The sequence below is a fragment of the Saccostrea echinata genome, unplaced genomic scaffold (assembly GCF_033153115.1).
Source record: "Saccostrea echinata isolate AGI-Se365-2 ecotype Australia unplaced genomic scaffold, CSIRO_AGI_Sech_v1 ptg000035l, whole genome shotgun sequence".
In the NCBI taxonomy this organism is placed as follows: Eukaryota; Metazoa; Mollusca; class Bivalvia; order Ostreida; family Ostreidae; genus Saccostrea; species Saccostrea echinata.
Genome location: NW_026889784.1, coordinates 1383636 through 1398676, shown reverse-complemented (window position 1 = coordinate 1398676; position 15041 = coordinate 1383636). Strand labels below are relative to the sequence as shown.

The following is a 15041-nucleotide window of genomic DNA, read 5'->3' as shown; positions in this document are numbered from 1 at the left end:
TTTCTGTTTTTTCAAAAACTGTCAAATGAATTCTTATAGTTTTTGTTGATATCCCCCCCCCTCAAGAAAAATTAAATGTGAAAATGCTGAATTAATGAAAATTGAAGAAAGCGTTCTTCAGCTACCTATATTGATGATATAAAGGACATTCATAAATACTAACCGAATCTCTTTCCAGACCATTTGATATATTCTCAACATCAAAAATTTACATGCGTTATGAAATTTTCCCGCTCTCATAAAATGAACTAATCAAAATTTATTTCTTTTGAGATGACCTTGGAACTTTTTAATAATTTCTAGTGTAGAATAACCATTTTTAAAACTTTATTCTATACTAACACCGATTAAGGTTGCCGTTAAATCGTCATTTGAATAAAATCATCCATGAAAGTAAACGAAACAAACTGAATTCAACTCTAAATAATTCGTTTTCTTTGCTGGAAAATACACTTTGTCATTAAGCATCATAATATATATACAGGAATAATACTGTACTAAATAATGAATTGCAAAAATAAATTATGATTTAATTATGAACTTCTGTACTCGAAAGAACCAAATATACATGAGTTAAAAGATAGATGAACTAAATGTTTCTCTAACAGAAAATTGTACTATCTCAACTCTACGTTGGTCTAGAAAGATTTGGCAGTTTTCTTTATCAATCTTTAGCAATGCGTCAGGTAAGTTTTAATATATATACATTGATTTAAAAGCTAGACTTTAAATATATTCTCTTTTACTTCACTTTAATTGATTAAAGTTGTTTTTTTTTTAAATCATATTTATGTGTAAAGGACAAAGTCTTCAAACTTTGGTAAACTTTATCACGAATTCGATTCGTGTTTTCGTGAAGAGGTCATTAAAATCCACTTCCTTATCGGGTCCTTCCATATAAGTTTAAAACTGATATTTTTTTTGATGATTTATCGATAACTGGATGAGACTTGTAGTTTTGCAGATAAAGATCGTAATCTTCAAAGAATTCGAGAAGGTGAAATAAGGTGAATTAAGCTAAATCATTCCAAGAAACTTAAAAATCTACTTCCTTATCGGGTCTTTATATATTTGATTAAAACTGATATTTTCCTGATCATTTATCGACAACTGGATGAGACTTGTAGTCTTGTAAATAATGATTGTAATCTTCAAAGACTTCGAAAAGGTGAAATAAGGCGAATTAAACAGAATCATTCCAAGGAACTTGAAAAATCAGTTTATAACTTAAAGGTAATGGATGGACAATCTATCTTATTTCGTTGCACTCAAGCAGAATATACCATCGAATTTTGTTTTAATCAAATTCAGTCATCAAAGTTTGCCAATACCCACGAGCGATCCTTATCCCTGGGACATACGTTAATGCTTGCGTCTGTACTCGATAAGCATGAAAAATGGATTGAAGAAAGCAAAAATAAGAATGTTAATAAAGCTAGTTTGTTTAAGTACCTTCAGGATAATTCAAGGAAAAATTTCCTTACAAGGTCATCATTGGTTCGGTGGTTTGGAACGTATGACCACAAGTCGTTAGGTAAGTCGGCTTATACAATTATCTTTTGTTTCTGGCTCATTTATATAAAATTAATAAGTTCAAAAGAATAAGTCCTGTCAAGTATTCCTTTATCTTTAAAAAACCCCGGATATTTATTTTTTTTTTCAGCATATATTGATGTACAATGTGTTCATAGATACATGTGCGACAGTACATATGAAACTTTACTAAAAGAAAAGAAAGTTTAGAAAATTTTAGGGAATCAGAAGCAAATATTCAGTTCATTTTGGGAAAAATAAAAGATACAAGAAGCCCGCAGGCCTCTATGCTCACTTGAATGGTCATATTTAAGTATATGTATGTCTCCGGAGCCATTTCATTTTTTTCCTTCCCTTAGTACTGTTCTGCAATATCAAACTAAGCCTTAGACATAATAGACAACTGCCTCTTCAATAAAATTCGCATATCTTTTCATTGTTCATCTGCAGAATTATGTCGTTAAAATTCATTCTGATTCTACACACAAGTACTCCGGCGTTGATATTGAAAAGATGCTTGACTTTCTCATTGACAATATCTATGTATAGTTTTTCGTGGCCAGGTCTTCTATCAATCTATTAGAATTCCTTTTGGGTACTTATTGTATCCCGTTATAGTCTCTTGTTGAGGCCTTCAGCTAGACATTTAGATATATCAACGATGTTTTATCAATTAACAAATATTCATTTTCATTCCTACGCTGATTCACTATATTCTATTGAACTTAAAATAAAAGACACCACAGAGTTTAACATATCTGCGCCACATTTGGATATTGTCTCAGAGAGAGATTTTTGATTGCAATCTAACATCTAACTTAAGGGTTTCCATCCCTAATAGGACCTAATTCTCTATTCTTAAATATCCATCACGTATATAATACTCTGATATTAATTCAAAGCATTTTAAAGTAGAAAAGGATTTACCAAGACAAAGTTTCAAAAATGTAATTAACTAAGCAGTAATTAATTAACAGAAATTGCATTGAAGTCTATGGAGACAAGCGATTTTTTTTAAAAATAAAAATTCAAATAATAAGAATATCAATAAATACTGTGGTAGAAAGATGCATGAAATCATTAGAAATAGAATGACAATTGAAAACAATTTTTTACCGTATAGATTTTTTAACATTGATTTTTATTACTTAAAAAAAGAGGGAGATAACTCTTCAACAAAGGTCAAGGTCATATATTAGGACACGTTTCATTCTTACATGCCAGTAGTAATAAATGGGAATTATGTCTAAATATACTGAGTATTTTACCCGTACATATCTGTTATGTATTCAAATTCATTGAATCTGAGGCTATTTGGGATGGAATACCTTAATGATAAATGTGATGACTTCAACTTTTCCATTGTCATATCCCCTTATTTATAAAACAATATTTCGATAGGCAAGAACATGTTCAATTTCTAAAACGAGGCAGACTATATGATGTAGTAATATAAACAATATTGCTGAAAATCAATTTTTCGTTAATTTCTAAGTTCAATACAATAACCTTGTTTTCAAATACATGTACAAACTATCGTTGGTCGAATATTAAAATCTTTCATACAAGCAATTATTTACACACTTAATTGTTTACGGATTTTTCCGTCTACCAGATAATTGCAAGGTGAACACGGCTTGTATGACCGGTGGCAGGGTTGCTTGCTCCTCCATGGCACCTGTTCCCACCTCTGTTTTCAGAGGTCTGTGTTGGCTCTGCACACGATTTATATTGTTCAAATGGACTTTTGAGCATCATAAATGTTCGTAATCTTCACATTTCGTAGAACACTAATAGATTTCATTTCTTGGCCAAAGGAATAGGCGTAATTAATTGAAATATTATAAGTGTTGTTTTGAATATAATTTCTCAATTTGAACCTATTTAAGGATCTACCTGGTACATTATTTTTTGAAGTATAATAGGAAATATTCAATATGCTTCTTCGACCTGCTTCTACGATGAAAAAAAAAATGAATTCATTTGATTTTGACAATATTATAGCAAATGTACACTTTCTATCTAAAATTTGAACCCTGTTTGCGTGCAAAATTTCTGTCTTGTAGCCATAGTTCGAACAACTTCTATTATTTTCCACACCCACTGATTCCGTTATTTGGCACTCCGTATTTTCTTGTTTCAAAAAGAATTCTTAAGATCAAAATGTCCCAATCTTTTCTAGGGGTCATGATGAGGAATAAAATGTGAATCTGAACTTATAGAAAGTTTACATATATATATTTTTTTGGTTTGGTGTCTTATACATGTAGCTTTCAAGAACAGAAGATTTCAATTATTTTCCTAAAATACTATCATACATAGAACCCTGGATAACCTCGTTTGTACCCCAGGATAAGAGGGGGCAAGGTAAAATTAATCTATATGAGTTAAGAGTGTTTGTATAGAAGTTTTTTTTTTGTTTTTTTTTTTCATGATTTAAAGCTTGTCAAATATTTGCAGCTTTGTGAAATATAAGACTTTCAAATTGCACAGGAATCAATCTGCGAGCATTATAAAGCAAAAGTCACTGAAAATTTCGTGATGCAAGTATAAGCATGCCAGTAGCAATTTAAAGCTCAAACTAACAAAATGTAATCAGAATAGTAGTTAACAGTTTAAACTTCAACCCTGTTACTACAAGCCCTTTCAAAAATTCATTTTGTGTCAATACATGTATCTGCCATTATAACCTTATATTTCTCGTTGCTCTTTGTCTTTCGCATTTGGCTCAGTTTCTCACGAGATGTGTTTAAGACTTTTACTCAAATTTCCCTTTAACCTTGGCTTTGTTTTTTTCTACAGAGCTACAACAATGAATTTGCAATTGCATGCAAGCGTAATTAACTCTTCTTTTCCACACTTTTGTTACATTAATATGTCTGTCACTGGCCTCAAATTTCTATATTCTGTGTTTACATTGTAATTACATGTCATCTTCGTACACATAACTGAAAAAAATGAAATTAATAAAGATATTTTTCCTTTGAACCAATCCGCCAGTATTTTAATAGCATCTACACTAAAAATAACAAGAAACTATCATATCCACAAATCCATATCCCACAAATAGAAGTTTCATTATAAGTTAAGCTTTGATTCGTATTTGATTAAATATAAGCAATAAACTCACACTCTAAGATTTGTCTGGTGTTAACTGGTAATTCATATTTAATCTGTATAGTCTTAATCATAGCTTACAGTTGACTTATCTTGCAATTCAAATTAACCTACAACGTGACATTCATGTCCTTAGCTTTGTTATTATTATTGTTTACAGACAGAAAAATCATCCTCAAACACGAGCGCCAATATATTCTGGAACATTTATACAAATGCCAAAAAGAAACAGTGTCATTTGCCCCTTTCCCTGAAGAACAACTGCTTCAAACATCAGAAGAAGAGGACATTTTCAAAATACTTTCTAATTTAATTCTGAAACCAGAATCTGAAATAAAAGATGCAACTTACAAATATCACCAAAACTGTCCAGATGTAAACGTAATAAAGTTTTAAATAAATTCGAGAATAAGCACATGTTTATCTGTTGTTTATTTTTACCTTTTTAAAAAATAATCAAAGAGCAACTTTTGTGTTCATGTGTTTGTATCCAAGCACGATACGAGTTTGTAACACAATAACAATTAATTTCGCAGTTATTTTGAGAAAATTTAATGTTTTTCTTGAATGATAAATTTTGTGAAAAACATCAAAATTGCAACAAAATTTTAAGAAATCTTTTTTCGCTTGCCTTCAGCTGAGGCCAATTTGTGGAATCACCTCTGATCGCTGGAAAGCATACATACAGGAAAACGAAGGAGATTTAGTTCCATTTATCCTGGACGCCATTTGTAACCTATTTAAAGTCACTATCAAAGTATTTTGCATTGTTTCGGAAGAGTTGACAATATTCTACCCAAATGAAGAAACTGAAGAGGAAATTGCCATTGGTCATCGAGGAGGAAAGATGTACGTTCCACTCAAGGAACTCCAAAAAGGTGAGCAACATATTCCATGTTTTGATGACGGAAGTTTTAAATTATTAAACATTCAGGTATCTATAAGCTCTCAAACTGTAATACCTCTATGCATGTAATTACAGTAACTTTTATACCTGCATTGACTATATTGTATACCCCACCATTCTTTTTGTAATTTTTAAACCCTTAAGACTTTTTTGCCGAATTAATTTCCATCTGAAATATTCTATTTTTCTAAATTCATGAAAGATGTGGACATAAAAAAGTTTGAGGAAAAACAAGCTGCCTATCTTCAAATCAACGAGAACTTAGAGAAACTTAGAGTAGAACTGGAGGAAACAAATAAAAATATAAAATCTAACCAAAGTAACATAAAGCGCCTCGAAAAAGCAATAGCAGACTTAAAACGAAGAAGAGAAGAAATAGAAAATGAAATCGAGGAAAAATCTAAACAATATGAGAAAGAAAAGGATAAGGTACAGAAAATCAAGAAAAAAGTACAAGTTTTGAATGAAAAAAGAGTAAAAATGGAAGCGTTCTTAGAACAAGCTGCGGGAGTTGCTGAAGAACTGAAATCCGATTTAGGTGGTCTTGAATTAAGTGATGAAGATCTGACGGAGGACAAAAAAGGAGATGACAAGAAAATTTCGCTTTCTGAGTGTCAGACTCCTGTTGAGCCACCAAGGATAACGTCAAAAAGATTTTCCCGAAACTGCATGAAAACTACAATGTCAACAACCCACAAATGATATCAAAGAAGCAAATCAATACATGTAATTAGTTTTAAGAAAACTATTCTTTGTCGTGAATGCCATTTATTTAATTGAATTTGAAAAACTGTTTGATTTGTTCTTTAACAAATTCACTCTGTAATAAAACTGAAAATTGTTGTCATTATTTATAAAAAGAGGTACAACATGAAGCAAAATGAAACCTTTCCACTCAATGATACAGTTCTCAAAACCATTAATGTCTTTTATGTTCCTTAGTTCTCCTGCCAAACGACTGAGCTTCTTTTTTGTTAAAAGCAGGCAAAAAAAATAATATCATGTAGAAGTGAAATATGTCATTTATTGAATTAAATGACGAAAAGAAGTAAAACATAGTTAACAAAATAGGGGTCAGAAAGGGGGACTCAAATATAGAGTATTACACATCTTAGGCAAAATATTGCACAATCTGCCCCAAGCACCATTTAACATGCTGTACATAGGAAAAAGGGCGATCAACCATACTAGAATAAGAGTTCAAACCCTGTAAACGTTCAAAAGATACAGTATACTTGTATTTCAAGTTGGACTCCTTATAAACATCATAAGATTAAAAAAAACATAAACAAAAAATGCCCTAAATTACTGCCTGCCATCAAAAAAAGGTGGGTAAAACAAAATAACAAATAACCAAATTACAACAAAATAACAAACATTGGTGGCAGATGGGGTGCCTGGTGGGTTTGAGAAATTCAGCAGTTCAATAAAAGCGTGACTTTCTTATTTGGTAAGTAGATCAATAATGATCAAGTGACAGATAAGAGCTTCGCTGATTGGTTGAACCCATTTTCAGCATCATGCCAATGTTGTGGTAATTAATACACTGTACACGTTCACAATCACTATTTTTAACCTCTCTCTCTCTCTCTTCCTCTCTCTCTCTCTCTCTATATATATATATAAATATTCCATACTAAGTAATAAATAGAGGTGTTTTTTGCATTAGTGAGATGCATGACGTCACAGTAGCTGTATCATCTTCCAGGGCTATATCACACCCCTAGAATATTAAATCTTTAAAAATAGTACTTGTGATAATACACCTGTGTTTTGGTTCACATTCTCTCAATTTTCAATTACTGTTCTTTTATAAAATAAGCTACATGTAAGTGCATGGTCATTTAATTGTATTTTTCTTAAGTTGATATGCGCTGTATTTTATGACTAAGTATGTAATAAACATGATAAAATATACCCTTTTCCACATCACATCACATCCTGTATCAGCCCTCGGACCTTCGGCCTTGGTGTATCGGGCTGATACAGAATGTGATATTGAAATTTTCATTGATTTGTCGACAATAATCACGATGGCTTAATGATTGTGGAAAAAAATTCTTAAATCGCAAATAGTAAAATTAAAACAACCACAGTGTATGCTCTTTAACTGTAACTGTATTTTTTCTTTTTGTTACACGGTACAAAGTGCTATATTTCTTCTATTTTGACTCAGTTCCCTGCACCAAGAAGCATATTTCTATGAATCATTTGCTACTACAATTAAAATTACTACCATTTCTATTTTAGTAACATTTCAAATTTTGGATTTTTAATCAATACAATCATGTACATGTATTGAACTATAGCCTATAATTTACAAAGTACTTACAAAATCGGACAACGATAAAAAGGGCAGCAATATTTACGCAGGACAGTTAAGGCTACAAAAATACGGGAAATGTTTACTATGACATCACACAAAATTATCAGTTTTTCAAATTACCACTAAATGAAATGATTTGTTATTTTAAACTATTGGATAGCTTTAAACTACATCAATACTTACTATTGCATGCATTTATGTCGTTGGTTAAATCCCACACAGCAATATATAAACAATTCAATGATCGCAATGCACTTTTCAATGTGACGTCATATCGTAAAATTTGACTCAGTTTGTATGCAGTGAGATGCGGATCAAGTTATATTTCATACAATGAAAAATATATTTTGTAATCAAATTAAATATTATTTGCAGATATATGAGGTCATTAACTTGGATACGACGTCTATTTTATGATTGTATTCATATACTTCCCATACATTCCCTAGACAAACGATACCGCCGTATATTTTTATGCATATTTACTGAAGAGTAATAGAAGGGTGAAATATATTTGGAGATAACGAACAGTATTCAAGCTCAAAAGTCCATTCAAACAATACAAATCAAGAGCACAGCAAGCACGGACCTCTAAAACATCAGAGGTAGGATCAGGTGCCATGGAGGAGTGAGCATCCCATGCCGACTGGTAACACTCGTTGTGTGATCCTTGTCATAATCAGGAAATAACGGGAAAGCCGGTCGACAATTCAGTGGGTAAGTAATGGCCTAACAATAAAAGATGAAAGACGTCAGTCAGCATTTGACTTAACGATAGATGGTATTTGCTGACAAGGTCATTATATCGACCATAGAATTTACGAAATTATAACTTTAAACAAGACTGTTGATATTCTTGTTTCATCAACTTGTTTGTAAGTAACTTACCTGGTTTAAAAATTGTTCATACATAGTGCAAACTCTTGCCTATCGAAAAAACAGAGATATAAACCCTACATGTATATGTAGGTGATGAGGCTTTATTGCTGCATAAGTAAGGAACGTTGACGATTGAAAAGTTAAAGTCATCACGTTTATCAAAAAGCTTTGTTGTTCTAGTAAAATACGTAAGGGTCTTCATAAATCGATTTACTGCAAGGGCATACCCTCAATGGATTATGACAAGCTTTTACACATACATTCAAGAAGTTTGAAAAGTGCTGCGAACCTGATGAAATCTTGCAAATGAATAATTAATTATATCTATACTTACTGTACTTGACAAGCAAAATATTCAACATACGGTCTAACAAATGTAATTTTAGCAATTAAATGGTAGAATCTATATAGGTTCGCAGCACCTTTCACAAAGTACGAAGAGTGTTGAAAATAATTTTAAATTAAACTTAGATTTTCTACTAGGTTATACCCTTGCAATATTGGATTTTATAGATGACCTAAATACTGCCCAAACTATATCGTACTTTTTGACTGAAATTTTTCTGAACAGGAGGTCATCAGCAAGTTATTTTTTCGTCAAAAGAAGGGTTTTTATAATGTCTAAATAAAAATTCCTACTGTTATCAATAATAATCAAACTATTGACTTGATTTGTACTTCTAAAAATCATCGTTGTTTGAAATTTAAAAAAAAGAAAAGAATCTTTTTCTGCATACTCTGTTGAAACAAAAATTATTTAGATTTAAATCAAATCTTTGAAGATGCTTAGTTCAGTATGGTTTATTGTTTTCAACACCCATGGTTAAGTTTGATCAGATTACAATATGTTCTCCGAAGCATATTTAACAAAGATAAATTCAGTTCAATCCAGATCTGTGTGTAATACCGTGACATTGAACTTGTCATCTTCTCTGATAACATTCATTATTACATATGTATGTTTTAATGCAGAAAGAAACTAACTGCAAAAACACTTTTGAATTTATATATAGCTTTTATAATCCCTGTCTGGTAACAGAGGTTCGGAGTTTTGGTAGGGAGGAGGAAAGAATTACAAGATTTCCAACAATAAGGTTTGAATAATGGAATTCTAATTTTTTAAAATGGAAAAAATGGAAATTACTTTTCATAGTTATTTTTAAAGTAAGCTTTCATGATCAGCATGTTAAATGTACACGCACCCCTTACATTTATAACTGAAGAGATTTACTAATGATTTACATTAACCTCATTCAAACTGAAAGCGATCGTCATCGAAAGCTTTTAACATAAATAAACCCGCCAGTAATGGACAAATAAACTTCGTTTGATGTACATTGTATTTTTACTATAGCAAAACATATCATACACACCTTTCTCGAGATAAAAGTTGTCATCTGCGTTGTCTTTTCACTGGTTATCATTTAGTAAAATAGCTAACAAGGTCATTACGTTCAGATGTTTGTTCATGTACATATGTTTACTTGCTACATGAATTTCGATGTCAATGTGTAGGTCTTTCAACTGCCGCTAGGGTTCGACGAAAAGAACGATAACTCATTACCAGAAGGTGTTTACAACTGGTCCGAGGTAGCTAATTGTTTTTAAGTATGTTTTCCAAGTCTCCCTTCACTGCCAGTGGAATCTTATTGTTTAAAAATTCAGTACAAATGGTAAACGTATTTATGATGTTGTTAGAGACACTGTACAATGATATATAATTAAAAATTTTTAATAAAAATATAAAGTGAAATCAAACCCCTTTCTTAATTTTAACCTGATTAAAATTTTATCGTTCTTCTTTTTTACTTAGTAAAAAGAATAAGATTATGAATTATTGCATTTAATTGTAGAAATATATATCCTTATGGAAGAAGGACAACAATGCACACACCAAAATATTACATTATATTTTTTTCTTCATTACAACTGTCATAGAGAGTTATAAATCACGAATGTAGTCCGTTTCCTATTCATTTTGATCCCGTTATTCCGGGTAGAATGAAGACATTCTCATTGTTTTGGTCAACTCTTTTGTAAACACAATAATACAAGGAACCTTTTTGTGTACATAATAATACCCATTGAAGCAGCTTATATCATTCCTATAAACGATAACTCATAAATCGGCAATTTGTGGATCGTTTTTCACACTTGAGTTACCTGTCCTGAAAACACAACATCGTGCAAATCAATTGATAATAATTAAAAATTTTTAATCATTTAATTAGATGTATGTTAAGATTCTACTCTGAGAATTTCACGTACCTTTAAACCTATCTATCAAATGTTTTTACGATGTGTGCAACTTGAAAAATTAGTCGAAAGGCCTACAATGTGATTAATATAATTTATTTATTTGGTTATTATTGTCATTTTACGTTATTGAAATAATTGAGAAATAAGTAGGTAAGACAGAAAAAGATATAAGTAAATATTGAAATGTGTCATATTATGACCCTAAATTTGTATTTAGAAATAAATCATTTGATTAAGGGAAAGTATTTTAAAGTATTTTTGGGGGAAAAGTGGTGATTTCAAGCAAAATATAAAGTCGTTAGGTCGGATGTAATTATCTTTTTTCATAATAATAGATTCAAATAATCAACAAGATCATTAGTCTTGAAAGAAACGCGTTTCGTTTTCAATCGCTACAGATCGTCATAAAATTAAATTTGTTTGATAATTCCATTCCAATAGAATTATTTTTATTTTAGGATACACAAATTTCAGCGAAATTCTTTTTATTGTTAGTGATAGTAAAACAACTACATATATTTTTTAGCTTTAATATGCATCGATAAAAAATAAATATCTGAAAGGTACACAGCTGACGATAGGGTGATCGCTCAGGGGTCTGGAATAATGCTTCACCGACTACTATATTACAAAATTACCAACGTCAGGATCAGATCATTTTACCACAACCCCATTTGAGTTGACACCAATCAACACATAAATCCCAAGCACTGCAGCTGATCCTAGGAATAAAATTTTGTTCTTATCTGCTGGAATGGAAATCTATACAGTTAACAATTAAAGTTTATGGCAGAATGAATATATATCTACAAATATATAATAATACTAAATATTTTTTTCACGACAGGGGGCTAGTCATGACAAAAGATTATGACGTATTAAATACTTAGGTATTTGGACTGCCTGTCCTTGAAAGTAACATTAACTGTTTAAAGATAATTAAGATATATAGGAAATATTTTGGGGGTTGGGGTAATTTAAGGTTGCAATCTAAAATGTCTCTTATACATGCCATATCTAACAAAAAGCTGTACTTTATACTTTAAGCTGTATCCATCTTGTATTTTAAATTGCTTTTCTTCCTGAGAACCAACCGAGTTGTCGAATAGAAAAAAGCCTCTTTAGATGGAGAGAACAGATCTGTTATTATATATGTACAGTAGGTCGTATTGACTTCAATTCAGGAGAAATTTTGTATGTCAATACAAGTAGGCGATCCATTTATTTTAGCGATTTATGATGGTGAAACCAAAGTTTAACTAATACCTATGTCACTTCCAAATTTTCAAACTAATTGTATAGTTGATAACACTTCGATATTATATTTTTTACATGTATATTGAGTACTATGACTGTTTTCTGCTCGGAAGATAAATTTGTGATGATCGTTATATCATTCATCACTGCAAGCATAAAAATGACTTTTAAAATAACCTTACCTATACCCTACATATAAATCATTTACAAATACATGTAACCATAAAGAACGAGTTCCCTATTTTCTTAATGTTTAGGTCTGTGAGTTTCTCCAGTAATTATAGTAAGTAAATTAGTAATGAATGTCACTTCTCCCTTAGATCCATGTTTTCTTCAGTATTGCCAGCACATCTATGTCAACACTCCATTAGGTCCAAAGTGTTTCTATGCTGAAGGATACAATGTATGTACTTAGAACTGATAGTTCTTCTTGCATTGGTTTGTAACCTATATAAATGCATATATTTCAAAGGCATTTATGACCATCCTTCTCCAATGAAAAAAAAATTCAATTGATGTGATGTGCATCATAATTATTACTGATTTTTTTTTACATCATAGATATCATTGTATTTCCGTGGTATTTGTACTGTTTGAAAGATCCTATTTTTATGACAAAGGAATTGAAGTGAATAATGTAATGAAAAAGGTGAAGTAATCGAATTTAAAAAACCCTACAAACAATACAGATCTGTGAACGGGGAATAAAACACGGACCCCTGGAATTCCAGAGGTGGGATCAGCGCCTAAGCATCCCCTGGCGACCGGTCACATCCACCGTGATCCCTTTATATTGGTCAGGTAGACTTAAAGGCATACGCCATTTTCGATATTGCTATCTAAGATATCAGCACCAGGGTATACTCTTCGCATTCGTTACACCTGACTGCTTTATTGTTACGGGTATCGGCATAAATGGCGACCCGTGTTCGTGCTGGTTATCTTGCATTACTTTTGTTTACATTTTATTGCAGTTACGTATATTTGTGTTTGTTTGTATACTGCACTGACCTGTGCAACTGTTGTAAATCTCTTTGGTATCTTACTCTCCTGCATTAGAAGAAGCACACACTTATTTTTGTCGCTGCCAAGTGCTGTATAGCGTACGTCGAAGGAACAGTTGCTACCCATTTTTTATCGTCTTAGGTCAGTCGCGGCCGAGATTCGAACTCACGACCTCCCGATCACGGAGCGAGCGCTCTACCGACTGAGTTTTATTGAAGAAGCAGATGTCTATGATATCAAAAAGCCTAATTTTTTATTTTATCGCGAGGAATGGTTGTATGTTGAAATGTCGTACCTTTTGATGTTATTGACTTCTGATTTTAAATTTTCTAAAAGTTCTTTTAAGTTTTTAAGAATCCATATCTGATGTATACCTCTTCTAGAATATGCTATAGCACAGTACGTCTTTTCCTTTATAGCAGTTGATACTTTTATAAGAAGCAAAGGAAGGGGCTTGGTAGAGCATTTGCTAAACCCGACGATATATCATTGTTTGAAAGGATATGTATGAAGTTTTGGAATCCAGTATATGTGGGGTAGATAGAAATTACCTTGGTTCATTGGAATGTGATTTTGAAGAATTTCAGCCTTAAAAATGTGAACGATGAGTATTAGTTGGATTTTCAGACGTAGAATATGACTTCTTTGACATGTTCTAATACATATTTATATAATGCATTTATAAACACAAATTTTAAGCATCTTATTTGCAAGTTAAACAATTTATCATTTTTCTATTAAAAAAATACCAAAAATTATTCTTAAAAAAAACTGAGAGCTAATATTGATCTTTATTGCTGAAACCTTATTTAAAAAGGGATGTCTTACATGTCTTGTAAGATTCAGATATTTTTGACGAGGTCAGTAATAGAGAAAACAAAAATGCAAACCCCAGCTTGAAATTTTTTCTATTATGAAATCTGGAAATATTCTGATATTTTGGAGTTTGCAAGAAACAATTCCTCGATTTTGCAAAACCGCAGGATTTCAAGGATTTTACTCCAACCACCCTTTAAGCTTTAATTTTTTACTGTGAAATAAAGATATTTTTTTCTGATATTTTTGAATTTAAAATAGTTTCTCGACTTTGCCTTAATAGAATTTTACTCCACCTCAGAAACAACGGTAAGAACTCACTCAAAACAACGCTGGAGTAGTCGAGCAACTATTCTCCGAAAGAAAACTTTAAATTATTATCCAAAAATACAAACTTGGATCCCAAAATCAGTTGAAATTTGGTTAGTGGGATGGATTAAGTCGGATAAAGTTGGATTTAACGTGAAACAATGTTTCAGAACTTCTAGATAAAAAAAAGTTTCTGAACACGCTTTTATTATATTTCCGCTTGAAATGCTCAAGCAACAGAAAATTTGAGAAAATATTAACATCAAACCTGTGTTAAAGTCCTTTAGAATTACGCTAATAATATCCTGCATTGCTCATATTAAATTGTTTGATTCATCAAACCTTTTCATTTCTATGTATTTATCTGCATCGCCCTTTGTTAAATAACAATGATTTTTATTTGATTTAGAAGAATTTAGTTAAATGATTTTATATGAGTATAATCTAACAAAACTATTAAGTTGGTAATATTTTTTCAAACTATGCAGATTTTTATACTTTGTCGCAAGCTCTTTCGTCAACAGAGCTCAAGTTAATTAAAAGATGACGTCACAAAAATGTTTCAAAACATGTTAGTGAGCATTTCATAGGCTATTGTGACGTAATAAATGAAATAACAGTGTACGCTTTTAT

The 15041-nt window shown here is 31.4% G+C and overlaps 1 protein-coding gene across 1 annotated transcript; it reads left to right on the top strand.

The window, feature by feature from the left end:
* The first annotated feature begins 677 nt into the window (after positions 1-677).
* LOC133199745 (uncharacterized) lies at positions 678-6259 on the top strand. The gene is made up of 5 exons (XM_061335605.1): positions 678-686; positions 1459-1534; positions 4811-5031; positions 5288-5528; positions 5760-6259. The coding sequence occupies exons 1-5, from the start codon at positions 678-680 to the stop codon at positions 6257-6259; spliced, it is 1047 nt and encodes a 348-aa protein (XP_061191589.1).
* Positions 6260-15041: the final 8782 nt, after the last annotated feature.